This window comes from Pseudophryne corroboree, chromosome 4 (assembly GCF_028390025.1).
Source record: "Pseudophryne corroboree isolate aPseCor3 chromosome 4, aPseCor3.hap2, whole genome shotgun sequence".
NCBI classification, from domain to species: Eukaryota; Metazoa; Chordata; class Amphibia; order Anura; family Myobatrachidae; genus Pseudophryne; species Pseudophryne corroboree.
In genome coordinates, this window is record NC_086447.1 from 539,982,890 (window position 1) to 540,009,981 (window position 27,092).

The 27,092-nt window shown below is 45.5% G+C and overlaps 1 protein-coding gene across 8 annotated transcripts in view; it reads right to left on the minus strand.

Moving 5' to 3' along the window:
* The window catches only part of LAMA2 (laminin subunit alpha 2), a 1,276,598-nt gene that overhangs the window by 200,591 nt on the left and 1,048,915 nt on the right, over positions 1–27,092 (minus strand). For all 8 annotated transcript variants that reach the window (XM_063917336.1, XM_063917337.1, XM_063917331.1 and 5 more), the window contains one exon: positions 25,896–25,998. In XM_063917336.1, the coding sequence (XP_063773406.1) occupies positions 25,896–25,998 (103 nt within the window). The remainder of the gene's footprint in view (positions 1–25,895; positions 25,999–27,092) is intronic.

Below are 27,092 nucleotides of genomic sequence, written 5' to 3' on the forward strand. Positions count from 1 at the left end.
GGGTTAATTGACAGCAGTAAATTACTTTGGCTAATTGCATATCGCCCTACTGTAAGTCTGAATTTGGATTTGCAAATTTCATGTGTTCCTAACTCTAGCAAATAGGGTTTTATCATAACAGATCTAAAATTCAAATACTGTAGAAGGATCCTGATTTGCTTACCAGTTTTTAAAATCCAAATGTTTTTGCAAAGTGGAAATAGCTATTCAACCACAAATGAGAATTGCTCCTATGAATCAGCATTCTTAGGGTTCTGGAATTTAAAGCATTTTGGAGCTGAGGATAATGCCATCTCCAGATGGCATTACCCTATAGTAGCTTACGTGCTACTAATGCATACATTCCTTCTCCGTTGCTCCCCAATAACGCATGCACAGGTGTAAAAATCAACAAATTAGTAGCCCACATTAGTAGTGTGCACCTGGGACCCAATCCAAGAGCAAAGTGATAGCGTTATGCTACGTCACACTGTTTCCAGTCAGCGCTTTGTCAGGATGGCCGATTATCAAACTGGCAACTGATATTCATTTTCACTCTGCGAATGTATGCAAATAATATTAAATCACATCTGAGTCAAAAACATGGATTGTGCTAAATTCGCCCCAGTGTGTTTTAAAGAAAATACACTGCTTGGGATTGGTATGTTTCTACAATTAAAGTAGATTGCTAAGGCCACTATGACAAGTACGAAAAAATGAGTATGTGTTGCAATGGGATGCAGTCATGTGCCCGCCGCTAGGGATCCCAGAATCCCGAGCGCCAAACGTTGGTCTCTCAGTCCCAACCCGTTGCAGTTAGGATATGAAAATAGAAACCACAGGTATTTTCTCCAGTTATGGAAAGCTAGCCGTTTTTAGTGTTTTTGGAATCTATAGTGTTACATTTGTATTGGCTTTTTAGATCCCATGCACTGTAATTGACTTAGTTTTACAAATAAATTTGTCAACTGAAGACTTCACACATATTTTAAGTTTGCTCATCTCTAGGTATGAAGGAGCATCTTGTGTAAAACCTTGAAAATGTGACTTGGAAAACTTTATATTAATTGTCTTTAACTTCAAATTGCTGTGCTCTGTATTCCATCTGCTTCAATAACTCCACTACATGTCTATATGACAAATGAATAGATAATTCTTTCTATCTCACAAGCAGAATTTACATTGTTACGTGGAAAGTACTGAAGGTCAAAAGGTAGAAAAGCAATTTTCCATACTAATGAAGAGCTGCATTTAATGTACAGTAACTAGAAAAATAATTTGTGAATGTTAAGGGTTGCACTGTAGTATTCATATTAAAGGTATATACTGTATAGCTGCTGCTTCTAAAAACTATATCTATTGGCATTTTATAATTCTTTTAGAGATAATAGAATTAAAGTTGTAAGGGATCTTTCAAACTGACAAGATGGGGCTCAGGAGTGTAGAGGGAGTGTAGAGGGCAGCGGCCCCCTGGCTGATAAAATATGAAGCAGCGCCAATACAGCCACCAAGTGTATGGCTGCAGCTGGGTGCTATATGGCTGCCAAAGGATGCTCCTTTGATATTAAATGTTTTATTAGAAACACAAAAGAGTATCCTCAGTCTCCAATGCAGCTACTGTACATATATACTGTGTATACTCAGAGCATACACAAAAGACAGTTCCTACCTTACTGAATGGCGGATGGAGCTAGCCAATCAGATTGTTGAGAAATCTCCACACACTATTTGGTGCATGTCTGGAATTCTAAAATATTCAAAGTACTCTACTGGTTATGAAAGATCCCAGGGCTAGCTTGTTTTCCAGCACACTGAGAGGTAATGCAAGACTGCAGTAGGGATAAATAATTTGTTTGCCACCTGACACCTGGGGGTAGATTTACTGTCTGTTGGGATTACATAGTCACCATGAACAGTGGCTTTGACTGTTGTAAGCTCATAGACTCCAGGGTGTATCTAGCCACAGTCCAATGTTGGCCAACGTTTTTGTGCCTGTCAGAGCGAAATTACTGGTGACACTGGAATTAACTTGAGATGACCATGTCAGTGAGTAAGTCATTCAATGACTCACAAGATTTATCAGTGTAGCAACACTCAGTAGATGGAGCACTGCAGTGAATTGTACATACAGTATTCTATATAAGTACATTGTCTGTTTCTGTTTGACAAAATATGAATTAGAGGAGTTACTGTGTGGCAAAATATGGTCATAGCGAAGTGAGGTGAGTGAGTTGAAGGTATTGGTGGTGGATATGATGAAATGGAGGACACTGTGAAAGTGGGATGGATAACCTTGCTAACAAATATAAAGGTGTGTACAAAAATAATGCAACCTTTTTGTCCCATAACTATTCACTATGTGCACAGCCACACATTTTGCTAGATCCCAACTGATTTGGATATCAAATCTGCCTTTCTACCCTTAGCTCTTAACTTTAATTCACCCACAGTGGGTGGGTGACTGCTCCATGCTTCTGGCACACTGGTCTTATGCAGGTAAAGCACGCTTCAGTTACAGGATAACAGAATATACAATTAGCTGTTATCTAACAGTTCTCCTACTTGTTGGTTTCTTTTTTCAACTTTTTTTTTGCCATGATTCCTCTCAAAGCAGCCATTTTCTGAGGATTTACACAGAATTCAAGTATGTGGGATATTAAAGAGAAGTACTGCAGATATAAGGGATATTTGCTTCCATAAAAAGGGTATGGTCTTTTTATAAGAAAAAAGACAATAGCAACTATATGCCTTTTCCAGAGCACACTTATACGATTGAAATTATGACTGTATTAAAATGTAACTTTTATTGTGATATACTAAAAAAAAGGGGGAGAGCAAAAAAGGGGAAAAAAGGCATTTGGTGTATATCAAATAAATGCACAAATGCTATAATTTCTAGGCGAAGAAAGGTAGATTACGTGACTGAGCGAAAATATTATGTTCCCTTTATAGTCACAAAAATAATTTTATTTTCCTATCCAGGAAATATATTAATGGGAATAAGTAGCTCTCTTAGGTTCATCTTGTGTCAAAAAGCCATGATCTGGTATAAGTGAATAAATCACCAATGCGGGAAAGTTAAATACCTACAGTACCTAGTATTCTCTGGTGGTCGCCCATCCAGGTACTGACCAGGCCCTGCAGTGTATGGCTTCTAAGATCAGACGAGATTGGGGGGCGTGACCTGGCTATGGTGGAGAGTGGAAGTGCTTCTCTCCAGCTCCTGTGAATGTGGCCCTTCTACTGCCTCTTACTCATCCTACCTGATCCCTGGATACTCCATTTTGCCCTCTGAGCCCTCTACTGTGTTGCTATAGCCGCTGTGGTGGACCCGCGGAGTCGGGGAGTGCTTTTCAGCACTCCTGCGGATTGCGGCCTTCCCCCAGCGTGAAACCGGGGCCTGGAGTTGGAGGACGACCCGGGCCGGAGATCCGGAGGTGGGGCTCCGTCGCGGCTTGGCATCCAGCGGTTCCCATTAGCCTCCCGAAGCTCTCCCCGGCTCCCCTGCACCCTCCCCGGACGGCCGAGGGCTGGATCCAGGCGCGAGGGTGAGTCCGCTCTGACACCAGAGCTCCGGCGGTAATCCTCATACCCGCTGTCTCCCGCCCGCCGCGTGTCGCCCCCTAGCCTTCTCCTTCCCCTCGGCGGCCTGGGACCCGCGGCACTGCGCGGCTGGCCGCTCGGGCTGCACGGACCTACCCGCCGGCGCCCGCTCTCCTCCTGCTCCTCTACGTAGCTGGTCCCGGGGCTCTGTTGGCGGGCGCCGTGCCGGGCCCTGATCCCCTGGGGCACAGACGCTGGTGCATGTAACACAAGCATAAGGGGATAGAACGGGCTTAAGTGCTTCCCCGGCTGCTGCCTTAGCTCGGCTCCTCTGAGGCACGGGGACACATTTGTGGCCACATCTACAGCACCCGGCTGGGCCCCCCTACCTGCCATCTGCTCTACCCGGCAGTACCCCCCTTGTTTGATATCAGGTCAGGTCGGGGGACGCTCTGAGCCCACTGAGGCGGCCCACCAACGTCGGAGCGGCCCTCACCCCTGCTGCCTGGCTGACCATCTCACTCCGCCTGGCTCCTGCTGCTGGGGGGTTGGTGGGAATCCCGCACTGCTCGGCCCCGTGTACCCCTTAATACCGGGGTGCCCTCGTGGGTCAATACACAAGGGCTCCAGCTTTGTTAAGACACTCCCTCCCGAGGGCGTGGCCTGGCTGGCAATGGGAGAGGAAGCATTTTCTATGGGCTCCTGCTGAATGGGCCGAAATAAGCTCTAAAATCACCCCTTTTGGTACCCTGGTGCCCCCTGCACTTACCCCACTGCCTCTGTTCATATCAAACCGGCCAGGGGAAACGTGCTGCAGAGTCGGAGGGTGGCCTTGGCTGCCCTTGCGGATTGCGGCCTTCTCCCTCCCTTGAAGCCGGGACCTCAATTTCTGCACGTCGCGGGGCCGGGCTCCGGGGCCGCCCGCGGGATCCGGGATTCACATCTCCCCCCTTCCGGAACGTTGGTATCGGCCTACAGTGGCCTTATCACCCCTGTGGATCCTGCCAGCGGAGCTGTGTGGCTGTAGAAACGGGCCTGCGGCCCCCCCCGCTACCTCCAGCCGCCGCGGCCTATCACGCGCCCTGCAGCCGGGGCCTAGAGTTCGGGGACGACCCGGCCGTGGGCTCCGGGGGCGAGGCGCGGCCGCGACGGGCTCCCAGTGACCTCGGATCTTCCCCATAAGCGTGGCTGGACACCCCACAACACCCCCAGGGAGCTTCTGGGCCACAGGCAGCCCCATAAGGGGTGAAAGTGAAGAGGGAAGCTGCTCCATAAATGCTGCAGCGGCCATCTTGGAATCCTGGAGCTTTAACTGGGAAAAGCTGTGCACACCTGCAACCATAGAAGTCTATACAGCACAGCCAAAAAAGGCTGCATTGCCTTCAACACCCAGCCAACCTGGAATACTGTGAGTACCTGCTGTCACCACAGCACCTATTTTTTATCTGCACTCCTGCTCCATAAAAAACCCACGACAGGAACCCAGAGTCACCATTTTACTTTCTGGCACCCAGTCAGAGTAAAGAAAAGCCGCACTATACCACACACTCCTCACTTCGACAGGAATCCAGATTCTGTTTACACCCCTGCCGGCGACGGCTATGGAAATGCTTTAATACCAACCATGAGTGACCGGGCCACTGATTAGGGGGTTGGACGGCGATCTGCCCCGACAGCGGAGCTGGCGCCTGGAAAAGACGCGGTCTCAGCATTATGACATACGGAACCATACATCCCAGTCCTATCCTTAAGACGACTCGCAAGATGATTTAACGCAAAAATAATAATATACTACATGTGCCATAGCTAAATGGTCGGATTCCATATATAACACTCTGGCACCCCAGCCCCGCGGTTGGAGGATCGGATCTGACCAGATTACTTGCTCATTAAACGGGCTCTCGCCTGTGTCCTCCCATCAATAACTTTTATTCCCCTTTTCTTTTTTACCCCCACCCCTATCCTCCTTGTTTGATACATACCACTATGTCCAAAAACAAAAAAGCAACACAAGCTCCGACCAACTTCTTTGGCTCAAAGACCAAGGGCCCACAGAACCCCGCCATGGCCGCAAGCTCCCCCCCCTCCCCGTGTTTCTCGGAAGCGGGTATCGATCCCCAGATACAGGCGGTCATGTCGAGCCTACTGGAGGGAGTGCAGTCCGCGTTCAAGCAGGAACTCTCGAACGCTATAGCTGAATTTAAATCGGACCTTACAGATCTCGGTAACCGGACGGACACATTGGAAACAAAGACAGACGATCTCTGCCGCTCCCAACTTCGCATTGACAGTGAACTCGCTAGATTGCACGAGGAAATGGAGACCCTCAAGGAGCGACAAGAGGACCAAGAAAATCGCTCGCGTAGAAATAATCTGCGCATACGCGGCGTTCCAGAATCGGTCCTCGGCCCATCGCTACCAACATTCTTGAGAGAATTCTTCACACACTTGGTACCGGACCTTACGGTCGAAGAATGCCTCTGCGACAGGGCACATAGAGCACTCCGGGCAAAACCATCCCCCGCCCAACCGCCCAGGGATGTTATCGTCCGTTTCCATTACTTCCGCTCAAAGGAGAAAATTTTGTCCTCCGTTCGAGACACATCGGAGATCCTGTTCAAAGGCACGCAGTTGCAGATCTTTCAAGACCTGGCACCCTCCACCATCCAAAAACGGCGAGACCTCCAGCCGGTCACTCGGATCCTGCGACAACACCAGATCAGATACAGATGGGGATTCCCCTTCCATTTACATGTTTCGATTAATAACACTATCCACTCGGTCAAGACCCTAACCCAAGGACAGGAACTGTTGGCAAAGCTAGATCTTCTCCCAACATCAGCTGAAGACGACATGGCGGCCTCATCATCTAAACCGCCACACCCTCAGCCCCCGCTTCCTGATTGGACACGGGTGACACGACAGCGCAATGTGGACAAGGATCCCCCCTGAACTGAACTGGGGAAATCCCCCCGACATGTATAATGCATGAACTGACGATGCTGCGCCTCCACAACTCGAAATGATTGAGAACAGTGGAGAATTCGGCCTCAGCTCAAAGACCAGTATCGTAACTATCCTCGGTTAATGCTGTTATAATCAAGTTATGACTGTTTACACCTCTGTGGTATCCCCCCCCCCCTTCTCCCTCTCCGTAACCCCCCCCTTTTTTTTTTTTTTTTTTTTTCTTTCTCCCTCTTCTTTTTTCCTCTCTCTCTCTCTTCCCTCTTTCCAAATTCCCTCCCCCCCTGCCCTCCCCTCCCCCTCCCTATTTTTGTTTTTATGTTAGCGTTTTTGTTGTCTGGACACAGTTCTCAGAGTCCTATATTCTATTATGTCTGCCATAAAGGTAAAATGGTTATAGCCATCCTCAGCCCTTGTGGCCCGGGAGACTCATACCCTCTCACATGGTAGCTCAGTTACCCCCCCATAATCCCTTAATGTTGTTAATAATGTTACTTATTCGATGCTTTCCCCGTGCGGCCCCCGAATGGGACCCACAAACACAGGGATGTTTCCCCATTTGGGGTATTTCTTCTTCTTCTTCTCTATGTTCTTCCTTCTCTCTCTTTTCTGGTGGCCTCTATTCGACCTCCCTGCTCCCTCTCTCGCTTGGCCTGGAAGGGTGGCCTTCGCCTGGCACAAATTGTACCTTGCTGGATCATATCCGGCAACGCGCCATACCCCCCCACGTAAATAATCATGTCTCTTAAAATATTCTCGGTCAATGTAAATGGCCTGAACTCCCCTAGGAAGCGTACCGTTTTCCTGAGTGCTTGCAGACGTGAGAAAGTCGACATAGCATTCCTACAGGAAACACACCTCACTGGTCCCCACACCCGGCTGATGGGCAAATGGTTCTCCCAGTCCTATTTTGCCTCAGCAGACTGTAAAAAACGGGGTGTGGCCATCTTAGTTCATCGTAATATCCCGTTTATCCATTCCAGGACAGTGATAGACCCAGATGGAAGGTTCCTTATGGTAATGGGTACCCTCCGTTCTAAGGCTCTCACTTTGGTCTCCGTCTACGCCCCCAACCAAGACCAATCTCTGTTCTTTGATTCTCTCTCCAAACGCCTATCACGAGAAGCACAGGGAAGCATTATCATGGGTGGCGACTTTAATACCATAATTGACCCCTTGCTAGATAGATCCAGCCCTCCGCCCCACGCTTCTATGACGACTCTCCCCCGGGCTTCCCGCACACTTACCGCCACCATGAAACTTCACGGCCTCTGTGACACTTGGCGTTCCCAACACCCCCACATCAAAGATTTCACGCACTTCTCAGCTCCACATCAACACTACTCCAGGATTGACATGATCCACATCTCCTCTACCCTAGTGCCACTGATCTCTGATACAGGCATTACACCACTGACTTGGACGGACCACGCTGGGGTCTACCTCCTCATAGATATACATCGAGCGCCTCATAGGAAATACAAATGGCGTCTTAACGACTCGCTTCTACAACACCCCTCTGCACTAGAGGAAACTAGATTAGCGATCACACACTATTTCACCGAAAATATGTCTCCTGACATCCCACTTAATACCCTTTGGGAAGCCCACAAAGCTACGATCCGCGGCACCCTGTTAGCAAAATCGTCGGCAATTAAGAAAAAAGCCGCACAGGAGATAGCCTCCCTTGAATCAGAAATAGCCACCTTACTATCCAAACACAAAGTATCCCCCGATCCCTCCTTACTCACTCAGATAGACTCCCTCCGGGGACAACTAAACACCCTCCTATCCAACCGTGCTGCACTAATCCTTCGGAAACTGCAACAACGGTTTTACGACAAAATGGATAAAATAGATACCCTATTAGCCAACAAACTTCGTCGTAAGCAGGCACTGGGCGCAATAGATAAATTGTACTCGTCACAAAGGGGAACCTATACATATGACCCTGAACTGATGGCCGAAGATTTTCGCCTGTTTTATAGCTCCCTTTATAACCTACCTGACCCGCCCCTGCTATCTTCTGACGGATCTGGGGGAGCACGCTCATACTTATCCGACACCCCCCTCCCAACCCTATCTGACAATCAAATGGAAGCCCTTAATAGTCGAATCTCGGAGGAGGAGACAATAGCCGCCATACGATCTATGCGCTCGTCGGCTGCTCCAGGGCCAGACGGTTTCACAGCCCAATATTATAAACTCTTCGCGAAGGAACTGGCACCACACCTGACCTCCCTATTTAACGGTATTCTCGAGGGAGCCTCCTTCCTACCGGAGACGACCCGGGCAGACATAGTGGTAATCCCAAAGCCTGACAAAGACCCGACTAGTTGCTTAAACTACAGACCAATCTCATTACTGAATGTTGATTTGAAGATATACGCGAAAATTCTAGCTAACCGTCTGGGTCCCTTGATGCCCGGCCTGGTCCACCCGGACCAGGTTGGCTTCATCCCTGGACGCCAGGCGTCTGACAACACCAGAAGGGCAATAGATCTAATATGTTCAATCCAAAAACGGAAACCTCCCTCTCTCATCTTGGCTCTCGACGCGGAGAAGGCCTTCGACCGCATATCGTGGTCTTTTGCCTTTGCAGTCCTTGACAAAATGGGATTCTCCGGAAACTTTCTAGAGGGAATCAAAGCACTCTACCGTTCCCCGTCAGCCCAGGTGATGGTTAACGGTGTCTCCTCCTCCAGTTTTGGAATCACTAATGGTACCAGGCAGGGATGCCCCCTTTCCCCTTTAATCTTTGCACTAGTCATGGAGCCCCTAGCAGCAAGGATTCGTAATAACAGTGCTATCCATGGAATATCCACAGGCCTTTCCGAACACAAGATAGCGTTATATGCCGATGACGTCCTGATTTCCCTCACTGACCCAGCCCAATCTCTCCCCGCTCTTCTTTCCGAGACCAATTTATACTCACAGCTCTCTGGCTATAAAATAAACGTGAACAAAACAGAGGTCCTCAACTTTTATATCCCGGCAGCTCTTAAACAGGACCTTCAAGCTACCCTCCCCTGTAACTGGCATACCAAGAAAATTAAATACCTTGGTGTATTCTTGACCCACCATCATCACCAACTTTTCCAAGCAAATTATCCCCGCTTATTACAGACAATTAAGGAGGACTTGGTGGATTGGTCCAGTTATTTTATTTCATGGATAGGCAGAATTAACTCCGTTAGGATGAGCGTGCTCCCCCGACTCCTGTACTTATTTCAGACCCTCCCGATTTACGTCCCTACCTACGTCTTCAAGACCCTACAACGCCAATCCTCCCTTTTTATTTGGAACCATAAACGTCCCCGAGTCAGACTTAAACTGCTCCAACGCCCCTCCAGAGGAGGCGGACTGGGTATCCCGGACTTTAAGAAATACTATTATGCCGCGCAACTTGCTCAATGTACACAATGGTGCAACGAGGGCGGGACACGAAAGGTCTGGGTGAGGATAGAGGCGGAGGAGACAGGCCTAGCCACGCTATCCTCTCTATTGTGGCTACACCGGAACCGGCGTCCCCGTGCGGTCTTATCGCACCCTGTAGTAAGTCGCTCCTTAGCGACCTGGGACCTGACAAACAGACGGTTCAGCTTGGCCCCATACCCATCCCCGCTAATTCCGTTATTTCACAACCCAGCCTTTCCACCAGGCATGAGTGGAGCCACGCATACATCCTGGCGCTCGAGTGGCATACTATATGTTAATGATATCACCTCCACAGCTACTTTCCCACAATTCACAGATATCCGTGAAGGAACAGTAATCCCCTCATCAGACTTCTTTCGCTATCTCCAAATTAGACATTTCCACTCCACCATTACCACTACTCTTCTCCACAGACACCTATCCCCCTTCGAATACATTAGCTGGAAACGCACCAACACTAAAGGCCTCATATCAGATATATACAACCTCCTGGACGACCTCCCCACAACATCCCGGGCCCCTCACGAGTCAGCATGGGAGAAGGAACTGGGATTTACTATAGACAATGAGGAATGGGTAGATATATGGGACAATGCGGCTTCCAGCTCCATATGTGTAAGAATTAAAGAAAATATCTATAAATTACTCTACCGATGGTACTATGTCCCTGCCCGTCTGCATACTATGTTCCCCGGCACCCCAGATGGATGCTGGAGGGGCTGTACAGACACTGGTTCATTCTTACACATTTGGTGGGCTTGCCCCAAAATTCATAAAATATGGGGTGAACTCATCACTTTGCTCTCGCGCCTATTTGACACCTCCATCTCCTCCGATCCCCAATACTTCTTGCTCCCCATGACTCTTCCCACCCTCAATAGACACCAAAACAAACTATTCCGACATATAGTTTCGGCAATGACTTGCCAAATTGCCACAGACTGGAAGAACCCGACCCCTTCACCAATGGCGGTGATAATTTCCCGGATATGGTATATCCACAAAATGGAATACATGACTGCAGTCATTCGTAACACGTCGAAGCGATTTGATAAAGTATGGTCCCCGTGGCTAACTTTACAACAGGCCCCCTCCCCATTTATAACCTGACACAGCATGCCAAAGCCGCACCCACCCCCTGCCCCCGAGGGCCACCCTTCCACCCCCACCACCCTCTCTCTACTCCCCCCTCTCTTCTCTCCAACCGGAGGTGCCCAGCCTCCTTTGCACTCCGGTTCCCTCCTGCTCGATATCTGAGCACGCTCTTCCTCTCATTTCTTCTGCTGACTCTCTATGACGGAAGGCCACCCCGTTGCCGAGAGTCTCCCATCTCTTATGCTTTGACTTGAATCTCTAAACATGGGAAAACACAAAAACAAAAATCGGATCTACTCTGTTGTTGTAACAATTCACTGTAATTATACCTGCTCTTTAAGCACCCAAAATGTTCGGGTGTTCTGTTACGTTATTATTGTACTTATTTCATGATCCATCCAATAAAATGTGTTTAAAAAAAAAAAAAAGATCAGACGAGATTGGGCATACTCAGTGCGGTCTGACCGTAGGTGAATCAATTCTCCACATGTGCAATCAATCCACACATACAGACAGTCTTGCAAATCATATATTAGGATGATGGATGTGTACTTGAAAGTACCTGAATATCACTTAGTGTAGTGAAAAATGCACTAAAATGAAAAATGTTACTAAATAACGTGCGCCATGATATATAGTTCTCAATATATATGTTTATCACATTTGTGAGAAACAGGAGCCAGGTCCATGTTACTTAGCACTTCTGCTGTTCAATCATCTGTTTTCAAACATCGAATGACAGAATGAGAGAGTAGCGAAGAAACAGACAATGGCCCAGAAGTATAGAATAGAGCGGTGCTTCTGCTGTCCCTAGATGGAGTGGCGTTCTGTTACCATAAGCATTGCAAAATGCCACTGATAATTATGGGATGAGAGAGCACCCTGGAAAAAATAAAGAATGCAAGAACTGAGTAGAAAGAAAATGATGTCCCTGGGGATTACTTATAGTTTAAAGAAAGACAATACAGTGCGATATTCTCTTACAATTCAGTATGGAATAATGATAAATATTTGACCTATTTGTTAATCAATAGCGTTATGATAGAACAAAAACAAATAAGTGCAATATTAGAAGTGCAATTTAGCACTATGTGCAAAAAGATGTAATTCAGCACACTATGGCCCTCATTCCGAGTCGTTCGCTCGGTATTTTTCATCGCATCGCAGTGAAATTCCGCTTAGTGCGCATGCGCAATATTCGCACTGCGACTGCGCCAAGTATCTTTGCTATGAAGAAAGTATTTTTACTCACGGCTTTTTCATCGCTCCGGCGATCGTAATGTGATTGACAGGAAATGGGTGTTACTGGGCGGAAACACGGCGTTTTATGGGCGTGTGGCTGAAAACGCTACCGTTTCCGGAAAAAACGCAGGAGTGGCCGGAGAAACGGGGGAGTGGTTGGGCGAACGCTGGGTGTGTTTGTGACGTCAAACCAGGAACGACAAGCACTGAAATGATCGCACAGGCAGAGTAAGTGTGGAGCTACTCTAAAACTGCTAAGTAGTTTGTGATCGCAATATTGCGAATACATCGGTCGCAATTTTAAGATGCTAAGATACACTCCCAGTAGGTGGCGGCTTAGCGTGTGTAACTCTGCTAAATTCGCCTTGCGAGCGATCAACTCGGAATGAGGGCCTATATGCAGAATGATGTGTAGCTTATATAAAGCTGGAAACAAAAAATAAATAAATCAGTGCAGTGTTTCAGATTCAATTCAATACAGTATGCTGGATGATGTATGACACAAAAAAATATATAAAAAAATATTAAACTATTCTGGTGAATAGGCTCTTTCATGGTGACCAAGCTCTTTCAGTGAAACGCGCAGCGACTTCCAGTACCGGTGTCCGAACTTACGATCGCGAGGACCGTGGACATCGGCTCACAGCTCTACCCAGGAAGTTCGGACACCAGAACCGGAAGTCGACGCGTGTTTCGCTGAAAGAGCTTGGTCACATGGTGACCAAGCTCTTTCAGCAAAATGTGTGGTGACTTCCGGTTCCCGAACTTCCGGTCGCGAGGGCCGTGGATATCAGCTCACAGCTCTACCCAGGCTCAGTGTCCCCTCTTCTCAGCAGGCAATTTAGGACCTGACACATCCTCACTGCCCACCAATGAAAGGAGGTACAAATAGGTGAATTACACACCCAATAAGGTAAACTGTGGCGATTTACTGTGGAGGCTTTCCGCCCAGGTCAGCGCTGTAATCCCAACCCATTGCTGAATTTATAATACCATTAGGCTTGATGTTGGTTATCAATACTCATATATAACACAAACTGTATCCAGTGCAGATTTATATTCTTCTAGCATATTTGCTTCCATCTCAAACTTAATGATCGCAAAAGCAGTATATATATTGTATTGTATTTGCATTGTAGACTTAGGCTACTTTTCACACATTTTTACAGATTCCTCTGCTGTAACCTGATTGTGCTCGCCGAAGAATTAATCGAACAGGGTGGGACTTGGAACAAAGTGACAGCACTATCATTACATTTTATGCTTCGTGGGGACAGTCCCTTATTAGAGCAACATTCGGGCATGGAGTCTTCATAAACAGCCTCGAAAAAAACATTCAAATCACTTCAATATCTGTCAATAAGATCTGGACTGCAAAGAGAGCCGGCCCTAGGCATAGGGAAACTAGGCAATTGCCTAGGGAATCTGGTATGCCTAGGGGCACAATCAGCTTCTGCTGATTAAAATGATTTGCGGCATGAGCTGATCGCAGTGTAGGAGTAAGTCTCGAGCTACTCAGAAACTGCTAAGATTTTTCTATTTGCAATTCTGCTAATCTTTCGTTTGCAATTCTGCTATGCTAAGATACACTCCCAGAGAGCGGCGGCCTAGCGTATGCAATGCTGCTAAAAGCAGCTAGCGAGCGAACAACTCGGAATGACCCCCTATGTGTATAAATGCATTACCAATGTATGGCATTATGTGTATAAGGTGCTCTACTGTGAGGCATAATGTATAGAAAGTGCACTACTGTGTGGTCTAATGTGAATAAAGAGCAATATGGTGTGGTGTAATGAGAATAAAGAGCAATATGGTGTGGTGTAATGTGAATAAGGAGCAATTCAGTATGATGTTATGTGAATGAGGGGCACTACTGTGAGGAGTAACGTATATAAGGTAAAGTGGTGCTACTGTATGATGTAATGTGAATAAAGGACACTATCGTATGATAAATTGTGAATAAAGTTGCACTACTGTGAGGCACAATTTAAATTGGGGGTACTATTGTGTGACCATGCCCCTTGCCAGCAAAAACACATACCTTTTTGGGCTGTGCGCCAAATGTCCACACTGTTCTTATTTAAATTACAGGGGGTAGGAAAAAAAAAAGGACTACTATGGGTGGTGGGTGATGGTGCTGGGAAAGATGTGCAGGGTCAGAGGCGGAACAAGCGGTGGTGCTAGGGGGCACCAGCCAAAATCTTGCCTAGGGCATTATATTGGTTAGGGCCGGCTCTGACTGCAAATATAATAATATGAGAGGTGTGGCCATGCTCTCTGCCCCCGCCCCCCCCCAAATAAAAGAAAAAATATTTATCCCCCTCAGCAGCGCTGCAAATAGGGACAATGTCCCCCTCTGCAGCTAGTCTGGGCTTTAGTTAGGCCCCTACAACAAGCCCGGGCATGGGTAAAGAGTAGTCCCTCATCCATGGCCACTGCGGAGGCGGTGAACCTACCAGTAGGCCCTGCTGAGTATTAGCCACCCCTCTTTTGTGTGAGGGTGGGGCTTACAAGAGTCGACAGGGGAGAAGAGGTGCGCTGCGCACTGTGCTCTCCTCCCCAGCCACAGGAGCAGGTGATCCCGGGCGGCGGCGGTGACATTTCCCATATGAAGACCTCCTCTCTGCAGAGCTGTCATCTTGCAGCTTCCAGGCATCTCCACACAGCCGACCCCCGCTGGGATTATACGTACAGCATGCATCGGGTTACAGCATCGGGGCACTGTATCCGACCGGGTGCTGGCCATCCCTGCCGCAGAGGTATCTCTCATCGTCAGCCGGATTCTCCTGCATTGTGGACTGCCTGCCTAGGTTGTGTTGGTGGCCCGCCGTCCTCAGTCTTACGTTTCTTATGCACAGGTGCTTTATTCCTAGGAGTTCCTGTCCGGCTGGGTACCTACAGTAGCACCCCCAGTTCCTTATAGCACCCACCTGTATTAGATGAGCGCCGGGTGTCTCTGCACCCACGGGACTCCTTGAGACGTTCCAATGCACAAGCTCAAGTCACTGCCTATTGGATCCCTCACTGCACACTGAGGACTGCCTACCACCAGCACATGTGAGGGGACTAGCAGTCCATCTTCTTCAGGCTTCTGGCTTGTCTGCATCTCTGAGGACCCACTATACAGGTAATTTTTGCTTGGCCTCCCTATTACTGCACTGGGTGCATTCGATGGGAGCTTATATGCCACTAGGCAGGATCGGACTGAGGGAAGGAGATGCACGCTGCGCTCTTCTACCAGATGAAGCAGCAGCAGTAGCAGCGGGAGTGGTAGCAGAGCCCAGGTGGTGCCAGTGACTATGTGAGGCAGAGTCAGAGGCCTCAGACACAGGAGCAGTAAGCATCCGTGTATCAGGCACTGCTGGGGTCATCCGTGTATCTGGCACTGCTGAGGGGCATCCATGGGCATCCGTGTATGTGGCACAGCTGAGGGGCATCCATGTATCTGGCCCTGCTGGGGGCATCCGTGTATCTGGTACTGCACTACTGGGGGCATCCGTGTATCTGGCATTTCTGGGGGAATCCGTGTATCTGGCACTGCTGGGGGCATCCGTGTATCTGGCATTGCTGGGGGCATCCGTGTATCTGGCACTGCTGGGGGCATCCATGTATCTGGCACTGCTGGGGGCATCTGTGTATCTGGCACAGGTAGAGCTCTTTTTCTTTATATACTATGCTCGGTGGTGCCTATAATGGCTGGCCACTCCTCTCTGGTCATGTGGCTACACCCCTTCCAACATACAGCAATGCCCCTTAGTGGGCCCCTGTGATTGCATTTCCCTGGTGAGCCCATCATGCCCCAGTCCGACACTGCCCTCATCTGGTAGCGCCTCTGACAACGTCCATGTTTTATCTATAAGAATTTACTTACTGCTTAAAATATATCAGGAAAAAAAATAAACACATTGAAAATAAGACTAGAAACCCCTATCAGAAACATGAAATAAAGTACTATCCTACCGAGTTTCAAAGCATTCCTCATTATACTTCACTTTAAAGACTACTGAATATGTTTGCTTGGGAGACAGGGGATGATTTAGATAGTAAACTCTTGAGAAAGAGATGTCGTATATTCCCATTGCGTACACTGACACCACTTGGTTTAAATTATTTATTTTAAACTGCTCATTTGTATGAAGTTTGAAAAAATATTTACTACAGGTTGAGTATCCCATATCCAAATATCCGATATACGGAATATTCCGAAATACGGACTTTTTTGAGCGAGAGTGAGATAGTGAAACTTTTGTTTTCTGATGGCTCACTGTACACAAACTTTGTTTAATACACACAGTTATTAAAAATATTGTATTAAATGACCTTCAGGATGTGTGTATAAGGTGTATATGAAACATAAATGAATTGTGTGAATGTAGACACACTTTGTTTAATGCACAAAGTTATAAAAAATATTGGCTAAAATTACCTTCAGGCTGTGTGTATAAGGTGTAAATGAAACATAAATGCATTCTGTGCTTAGATTTAGGTCCCTTTGCCATGATATCTCATTATGGTATGCAATTATTCCAAAATACGGAAAAATCCGATATCCAAAATACCTCTGGTCCCAAGCATTTTGGATAAGGGATACTCAACCTGTATATGTTTTTTTTTAACACTTAAGATTATAGGTGATAACCCTGGCTTTTTATTGCGCTATATTGTCTGAAGTACCATTCTCAAGCTACAGTATAGTTGTACTGTTTCTATCTAATCCTTATATGATACTTTTAATTAATAAAGACGTGTTAGATATGATCCTAACGCTCATATGGCATTTACGGATAATACTTTATCTTTCATGTATTTTTTTCTTATCCTTGGCACTGATTGTAAATGTTGACCCTGAAATAAATAAGATATAATATCAAATTACTATGCTGTAGTGTATTTTGCACTATATTTGCCAATTTAATGCTAAATTTAATAGAATAATAGCGGTTTCCTATTAGCCCGATGGTGTACTACTCCCAAAAAACAGTGGTTTTTCACATTGTCCTATCCTATTGTATCGTGCAAACCCCCCCCCCCCCCCCCCCGTTTTTAAGGCGAAATACATATGGTTCTCGTAAAGCCGCGGACCTATGAATGTTTGCGGCACTTATTGTCGGTTTTAGGTGCACTTGTTGTGCAGGTTATACAACCCCCTGATACATGCCGGCAGTCGGGGCAGATAGGATATCCCTGGTGCATTAATAAGCTACGGTAATTAACTGCGGCTAATAGAATACCTGCCTATGTGTAATAGTGATTATAATTGGAGACATTTGGTCGGTGATTCCACACAAGACCATAAATAGACGGCAAGTGATGCTATGAGATTTATCGGACCCCGGTGTTAGAGAGCAAGTATGTGGGAATGTGGTAAGATCCTGTAGTAAATATTAAGGATTATGTAACATTATATGCCTCCTGTAATATGCCACATATTAGGATAACATGTGCCTCCCTGGCATGTCAGGACCCCAGAAGGACCATTGCCAAGGTACTTTGTATTCAATCCCTCCTAGCTCTCTCTCAGAACCAATAAAGATGGTTCCAAGGAAGGGCACTGTATACTTTAATATGTGCAATCTTTCGAGTCTTCAGAATGTTTTCCCAAATATGGAAGATGATCATTTATCATCACCCTATTCACCATAATTGTCTGGATGCTATAAAACATACTACACCATGAGTTGTTTCTCTTTTTCTTTCTGTTTTTGAGTTGAATATTTACAGAAGAAGAGGAATAGAACAATATATCATCACAGACCTCTCTATATGTTTCATGGACTAAGTATTATTTTTAAAGATGTGTGTATATCCCAGTGTTTTGATTTTTGGTTTTGGATCTGTATCATCTTCATCTTTTGGTTTTGGATCTGTTTTTTTTTTAAATATAAAAACAGCATTAATTTCCAGTCAATTCTAACCACCTCACAAATCACAGTATTGCTTTTATCCAGTTTAAGCCAAAAGGTTGCACCGAGCTAGCTGGCTGACTAAGCTAAGTGACAGCACTGTGTGACACAAACACGTGGCAGTTCAACTTCAAACATGGCACATCTAGGAAGAAGAGTGGCACTGCAGTGACAGACAGGATGGCAGTTTAATAAATTATATGACCACATAGAAAGCAACCAAAAATATTTTCATTATTAAAAAACTAGCTCAGAAACTGGAGGTAAGTACAGGGAAATGGAGATGGAGAATATAGTGGAAGGCAGGTAAGGGCTATATTGATCTTCTGTTTTGCAGCAAATCAGGAGAGAAAAGGCCACACATGAATGATTATTTTAATTTTTTTTAACATTTAGGCATTGACTATATAGACCTTCTGTTTCTCAGCAAATAAGGAGATAAAAGGCTATAATAGAATACAAGAATGATTGATTGATTGATTGATTGATTGATTAAAAATTTAAAATTGAGATGTGGACTATTTTGACCTTCTGTTTTGCAGCAAGTCAGGAGAGAAAAGGCCATAAAAGAATACAAGAATAATTAACTAAAATTAGAATGTGTGAGGCCTAGATCAAGAGCTGTAGGCTGTTATGCAGGGCAAAAGGTAGAAAATACATAAAGATTGATTAAGTACAATTAACACGTGTGAGGCACCACTTAATTTCTTGTTAAAAATGTGTTACAAATTAGTATTGCAAAGACCATCCCCCAAAATACAGCCCACTATGAAAAGAAAAGTGGTGCAAGGTAGAATTTTCCTTAGACCCTCCCATCCACTTTTATGAAGGACATGCACAGTTTAACAAACCAAGCACTTCAGTGACAGGGATTGCTACTTTTGTGGCTGAAGTGCTTGGTTTGTTTGGGCCCCACAAACCAATTTTTCACTAATGAGGAGGTTGAGGGTGTTAATTACAACAATTACTATAACTTTGTAAAACAAATGTAATGAACTTGCCGCTAAATGATGCAATAAGGTGGAGGTGCCTAGTTGGTTAACGTCCATATTTCTACTAACTTTGGCTCAAAAATTGAGTAGATGCTTTCAAAAAATGTTGTCAGGATTTGGGTAAAAATAATCCCACACCCAAGAGGTGGCTTTTTTGGTCTTATACCCAGGCATCACAATGGCTCTCTTTTTATCAAGGGCACCATGAACTGCTGCTACTGTTGGCTGACTTACACAAACAACATAATCAACATCCTTATCATCCTCGGTATCGTCAGATAGTACACAAATATCCCACTCATCCTGTGCCTCTTCCACAGTAGCATCCTCAATTTCTATTATGGCATCATCTTTACTTGTACTGATCATCCACACATTTGCAGATGGTGCAGAAATGGTGGAAGGAAGTGAAGAAGGGTTCTCTATGAGTACAGTCTGAGAAATGTCAGACTCACACATAGGTAATGTGGATACCCCTAGACTCTCCTCAGGATTTTGTGAACACACAGTTTATTCTTAAGCCTTAGTTTGTGGGTTTTTAATGTGACAACTATACTCCTTTTTTATAGTGAGAAATATTTTGATTTCAGGTGCCCTTTCCTAAATTCTCTGTTCCCTGGACCACCTTTAGTAGATGTTGTAGTACTGTACGATCATGACTGGCAGCAGCCACAGCACTAGTACTTGGTTGTTGCTGCTGCTGCTGCTCTTTTATTGACTGATCAAGATCCATATCAACTATAGTATTTATTTAAACTTTTTTGAAAATGACAACTCACACTGCGGATTCACAGTGCTTATATGTAAGTGAAGTGAATGCAGTGAGGTACAGCACACACAAGCTGTACTAAAAGAACAACTATAGCATTTATCTATTTCAACTTTAAAAAAAATGACAAATCACACTGCAGACTCACAGTACTTATATGTATGTGAACACAGTGAGGTATGGCCTGTAGAGTTACAGTGCTTATATAATTTATTTGAATGCAGCTGGGTATGACCTGTTGACTCACAGTGCTTATATTATTTATGTGAATGCAGTGGGGTATGGCCTGTGAAGTTACAGTGCTTATTTATGTGAATGCAGTGGGGTTTGGCCAGCAGAGGCACAGTGCTTATATTTATGTGAATGCAGCGGAGTACAGCTATAGCACACACTAGTTGTACAAAAAATATATTCACTCTGGGCTGCACTACAGACAGTGACAATTAAACAACAGTGTGCTGTGCAACAAGGGTTAGTGCTGCCCTATATGGAGCTCTGGGCTGCAGCTGCACTGTGGGCAGTGACAAAAAAAATACAACACCAGTGTGACACTTAGCTGCACCTGTGTGACATTCCTGCACCCGTGTGACACTCTTTGACAATAGATGTAACTTCCAAGTTTCTGCACTTAAAAATGTAATAAACAATGGCTTGCTAGATTTCTGTACTGTATCTAGCTCGGCCAATATTACCACTAAGGGGACTGGAGTGGACAGATAGGTCACTCAGCACTGGAGTTGATGGACAGATAGTTCAGCACAGCAGCACTGGAGTGGATGGACAGTTAGTTCAGCTCAGCATCGGAGTGGATAGTCAGACAGTTCAGCTCAGCACTAGAGTGGAGTTAGCACAGACATCAGCAGCACACAGCTCTCCAGAGGCTGCTGTGTAATGGCACTTGAATCTTGCTGCAGGGACTTATGTCAAATAAAAACCCCAGGAGATCTGGTGCTGGGATGATGATGTTCTGCCTTCATTTTGAATCCCAGCAAGGTAGGAAAACCCGAGTCAGTGCTTAGATACTTGAAGTTCGGGTGGGCTAGATTTTCAGAAAAACTGAGCCCTCTCATCTCTACTTATTTTACATACTTTTTGTCTGTAAATACACAGGACTTTTCATTATTGCAGTTATCTACTATATGGGAAACTCATCTGAGCTCCAGAACCTGTTGTTTTATTGTTATATTAATTTTAGAACTAGTTAGGGGAAACAAGATTATTAAATTAAAAAAATTAAATAAATACTTTTAATTTAATAATGGGCATGTTGGGGTGGAAGTGGTGTACTTATTAAATATAGGTGCTATAGATTTAATGTTGGGCCACTTGAAAGAAGGCAGGCCTATAGTGTTTACTCAATGCTCAGCTTTCCAGGAGGTTAATAATACCTATCCTTTTTTCCAAACAGGGAATCCAGCCAAGCAGCAACTGAGCTTATAATGTATTATACTAAATTGTATAAATCTGCAAGGATAGATAGCAAAGAACAGTGTGGGGTTGAATACCAGTCTAGCACTTTTAAAGCTTGGCATGATCCCCAAAGTAAAATGGCCATGCCAACACTCTTATTATGTTTAGTATTAGGGTGTGCATTCCACACTCCTATGGGGGGTTCAGTAAGTAATCCAGATTGTCGGGATGCTGTCGGTCAGAATACTGACAAATGCATCCCTGCCATCAAATTCCAGACAGCTCCGTAGTTAAGACACTAACCCTCCACCGCCCAATACTTTAACCATCCCTTGTGGGTGCTTAACCCTCCCCAGGGGTACCTAACCCTCCCTTTCTCGCTGCCTAAATCTAACCTTCCCTACTTGGTTCCTAATCCTAACCTCCCCTTCTATGAGCCCAAAACCTAACCCCTCCCCTCCGGTCCCTAACCTTAACCTTTCCGGCCCTGCACCCTAACCCTGACCCCCTGACCCCCCTTTTCCTGTCTAAACATTACCCCCCCCCCCCCCTGTGGCAGGACGCCAGCTGGACATTCAGGATTCTCGACATCAGTATTTCGACACCAGGAATCCCTCCCTTGTCTGCATTCTGATGTCAGGATAGTGCCCTCAAGTGAGGATTCCAGCATCAGTATTATGACCGCCGGGCTCCTGCAGCGGTATTGTGTCTGCTTCCCCCCATATATTCTAAATTGTGTACATTTAGTACAGGGTCCTATTGGAATAGGCACTATGAAAGGGAGGTCCTGGATAAATTTATATAATACAACAGTACTGGGATTAGGTTCGAGGCTTTGGGCCCTCTAGGTTGGTGTGGCCGGGCTGCTCTGGGGCAGGAGGTCCCGCTCTCTGGACTTGAACCTTAGGAATGTGGACTCACCTGATGAGGTCACCTGGTTGCGGTAGGTGGGCCCATATTTTTGGCCAAAATTATGCTAAAAACCTCAATTTCACTCCATGTTAAGTTTATTACAATTGTTCTGTAAAGCAATGTTCTCAGTACTTAGAGTGTGCACCTGCATTTTCTCTTTTTTCTGTGTGCCACTTTGCCAGAGTCTCCTGCACAAGCATAGATCTCTGGGTTAAAGGCACAGGAGCCATTTTGCTGGTGAATTCTCAATTACATATGTTTAGATCTCTAAGAAAATGGTGTAGATATGTAAGTATAGTTTATGGGTGAAGGGTGTGTAGTGTGGGCCTCTGGACCCAGGAGACATGTGCACCACACACCCTGTACACATCAGGGTCATTTTAACATATAGGAACATTGGGCAGCTGCCCAGGGCCCCACAATTCTAAGGGCCTTCAAGCAGGGTGGGTGGTGGTCACACAATCAGAGCAGCAGGGCAACATTCTCTATCTGCCTCCCAGCTTGTGGCCAGACAGTAAATGGCCTGAGCTATCCACAAATCATAGTGCTGACAGCCATTCACTGTATGGAAGCATATGGAAAGATGATGTGTGACCTCAGGGTATGTTGCGATTTTTTAAAATAGTTTCCAATGAATGGGTTGTTAGGAGACTCAGGGGGTGATTCAGACCTAATCGTGGATGTGCTAAATTTAGCACATCTAGGATCAGCTTCCCTGACATGCGGGGAGATGATGCTTTTGTACTGTAGGAGTAGCTCCCTAACTGCACAGCTCCTGCGCGCTGGCAGGGAGCTACTTGTCGCTGTCCGGGTCGCAGCGGCTGCGTATGACATCAGGCAGCTGCCACGGCCCCACCGCCCCCAACGGTCCGGGCACGCCTGTGTTGCCCGTATCGGGCTCCGTAAACGACAGCCAAACGCTGCCGGCTCGCCCCCTCCTGCCCAGCGACCGCCTCTGCCTGTCAATCAGGCAGAGGTTATTGCAGGGCTAAGACAGCCGTCGGCTGTCTGCCATGCGCCGGCGCATGCGCACTTCAGACCTGTTCGCTATTGAATTAGCCCCTCAGTGCATTGTTTGCCCAGGGCCTACAATGCTGTTAAAATGGCCCTGGCACCCATTGCATATGACATCATTGTGCCATTCTTGAAAGCAATATCTGGGTGGGCATCATGTAATCAATAAGTTTAAATTACTGTACCTTCAGATAAGATTTTGTCCAGTTTCTCCATACAAAAATGCACATCATTTCGCAAACATAACTTTATGATATCACAAAACTTCCTTTGTGTTGTAGGCCCACATTTTGAACTTTGTAAATGACCTTCAAATCTTTAGTTACTATGTTGAACAATGAAATGTAACATTAGGTACTAAAATCTAACAATAGTGAGATTACGCACCATAATATACGCTAATTAAAATATTTATTTGAAATTTGATCTCCCAGAACCTGCAGGGAATATTTATTTCAAAGTACCTTCCCTGCTACTCTTAGAAATCAATCATGTGGGTGTGGAAAGTAGCTGCACTAAGATGACATTTACATATAAATTAAAAAAAAAAGAGAGAAACTAAGAGACTCCATCAGCTTCATCCATCTTTTGCAAGATTAGTTTTCTATGAAATGTATGTTTTCTATTAACAAGATTTTGAGATTGTCAAGAATTGTTCCTTTAACCTCTTCACATCTGAATGGAAATTATGACCTGCAAATTATTTGTTTGACTAATGTATCTTGCAGTAGCGCTGTTTTCTATTATTTTTTTAAGTTATTTTTATTTCTATGTCTTTCATTTAAAGGAGTTCTCTTGCAGAAACATTTATTCATCTGATCCCCCTCTGTATGCCTTATATGAATATTTTGTTCCAATATCACCCAAACAGCAAAGAGATGTTGGAATGAAGACGGCTCAGTATAAAGTTGTCAGAGTGAAACAAGTCACATCTTTGCTAGTTGGGGATCAGGAGCAGGGGCGGATTTGCCGCTAGGCAACCAAGGCATGCATTTAGGGCCCCATGATTCTCAGGGGGGCTGGCCGCGGCCACGGATTGCCATAAGTAGCGGCGCTGCAGAGGAGAATTTTTTTTTTACTTGCATCATTCTGAGCCGGCCCAGCCCCAGCAGGCTGTCAGCGCACGCTGATTGGACAGCTGCCCACTGGGACCAGAACCAGCTCACACCCACTGTGTACCCCCTCCTCCTCTCCTCCATGTGACTGACCAGCAGCACCGCAGCATGGAGACCGGGAGACGGAGCGGGCTGTGGGAGGAGAGAGGAAAGCTGCTGCCCAGCCATAAGAGAGAGCCTGGCCACCATCGGAGGATTGAAGGAGGAGAGCTGTCAGTGCTCAGTGAATATCGTGGCTGCGGCCGGGGCCCGGGCTGCCTTTAAAGTGTTTGCGGTGGTGGTGGGGAAGCTAACGGGGCGATCCTCATCTTCCATGCTTCCTGATGGTGGCCGGTGGGGGGTGCCTGCCAGTGGGGGGGGCACAATCGGCCAGGGGGTGATACTGACTGTGTGCCTGCCACTGCCAGTACTTCTGGAGGTGAGGGGGAGCCCAGTGAGGCCAACAATCAGCGTGTGTGTGTGTTTGTGTGTGTGGGGGTTGGGGTTGGGCATGGGTGCTGTGGGAGGGTGGACTGTGTGGCATAATGTATATTTCAGATCATACTGTGGTGCATAATATGCATTTTTACTCATACCGTATGGCGTAATATGAATTTCGGTTCATACTGTGTGGTGTAATGTATATTTTGGCTCATAGTGTGTGGCACAATATGCATTTTGACTCATATCATGTGGCATATTGTGAATTTCGGCAAATACCGTGTGGCGTAATGTTATTTTTTGGCTCATACTGTGTGGTGTAATGTATATTTCGGCTCATAGTGTGTGGCACAATACGCATTTTAACTCATATCATGTGGCGTATTATGAATTTTCGGCTCATAGTATGTGGCATAATGTGAATTCTGGATCCTGCTGTGTGGTGATAATTATATATTATGTTTGCACTGTGTTTTTATGTACCTTTTTAATGTTTGTGATGCCGGTAATGTTTACACTTTTAAAAAGTAGAATATAAGGAGGAAAAATGACAAATAATGTAAGAGGAATAAATCAGTAATGAAAATATAGTGTTATGGATTGTTTGAGGAGGGGGGGGGGGCAAATCGGTGTCTTGCTTAGGGCCCCATGAGATCTAAATCCGCCTCTGATCAGAAGACATCATTTAGTTAGAGATTCCCTTTAAGAAGAGTTTGGTTCTTTGTTGACAACGTTATTGAATAAAGATACAAAAGATACAGTCCTACTTAGCCATGGTAGCAAGTATCAGTCACCATTCTAAAATTGATAGATGGGCATATAGAAAATGGCAAACTTTTTGCTCCCTGGTCTGCCCAGCTTTCATCCCCAGGAAGGGAGCTGTGGTTTGTTTTCTCTGCCCACCAAGGAATTCAGCTATAAGCTGTTAAGTAAATGTATGCAGTAGATTCTGCCACTAATATTCAGAGTCCGTTCTCTTACTACTTCACATTATATAGCAAAGCAGTATAGTACTCAGAGCATTACACAGTACGTTGTTTAATGGTAAATAAAGCCAATGCATTTTCTTTTTCAAAACCACATCCTACACCAGTATTACCTTGTAAATCTTGAGACTGCCTTTTAGCGTCAGTATGAACCCGGAAGCTTTTTTGTATAGCGCTCTTTGCTTCATCTTTCAAGGATCCTTGTGGGCCAGTGACCTACATAAGAAAACAAACATATTATTCAGATTTAATAGTAGAACAAAACTTGAGTGACTCTTTGAGTATACTTGAAAAAACCCAAATGAGACCCAATACTTGACATGTCCAGAGAATAAAAGTAAAATTTGCCCCGTAGGGAAATTGGTTTTATCTATTTTTTAATGAATATTATTTATCAGGATATGCTGAATAAATGAATACAATTTATCAGTTTTAGGGATGAGTTTGGGGCATAGGGCCCCCTGGGTTGGTGTGGCCTGGCTGCTTTGGGGCATCACATTGTAACACTCATTCAGGATTCTTTTTAGATTTTTTAATGTAACACTTTTTACATTCTGTTGACATTCTGAATGCTGACCTTCTGACTAGATCCCATCTGCAATGTACAGTATATACCAGTCGATGTACCATCAAAGAGCAAGGTTTATGTCAGGTCTTACACCTCACTAGGTCATAAGCTGCATTCACAGACACACAGACGTAGGCATAGGTGGCCATGGTCAGATGGAGAAACAGTATCTGCCATAGGGCAGGCACAAGTTTCATGGTACGACTGATGGTGGATGCACCAATCGGTACTACAGCGTACACAGGCGCTAAAAGTGGGTGTCTCACTCCTTGCACATTCAGGCGCATGGATGTACACGTGGGAAGTTTGTAGCAGAATTTGCATAAATTAGCTGATTGGTGACCACCAATAGATGCTGCTGCATGTTACTCAGAATCAGCATCATTCATAATATAACACAACTTTACCCTTTCAGCAGGCTAGAGGCTGCAGCCTCTTCAGTCATCCATAGAGGAATGGGGCCCGCAAAAAATAAAAAAGTGCCCCCCTTGCTTAAAAAAAACAGCGCTATGCTAAAGCACTAGGGCCCTCATTCCGAGTTGCTCGCTCGCTAGCTGCTTTTAGCAGCATTGCACACGCTAAGCCGCCGCCCTCTGGGAGTGTGTCTTAGCTTAGCAGAATTGCGAATGAAAGATTAGCAGAATTGCGAATAGAAATTTCTTAGCAGTTTCTGAGTAGCTCCAGACTTACTCAGCCATTGCGATCAGTTCAGTCAGTTTCGTTCCTGGTTTGACGTCACAAA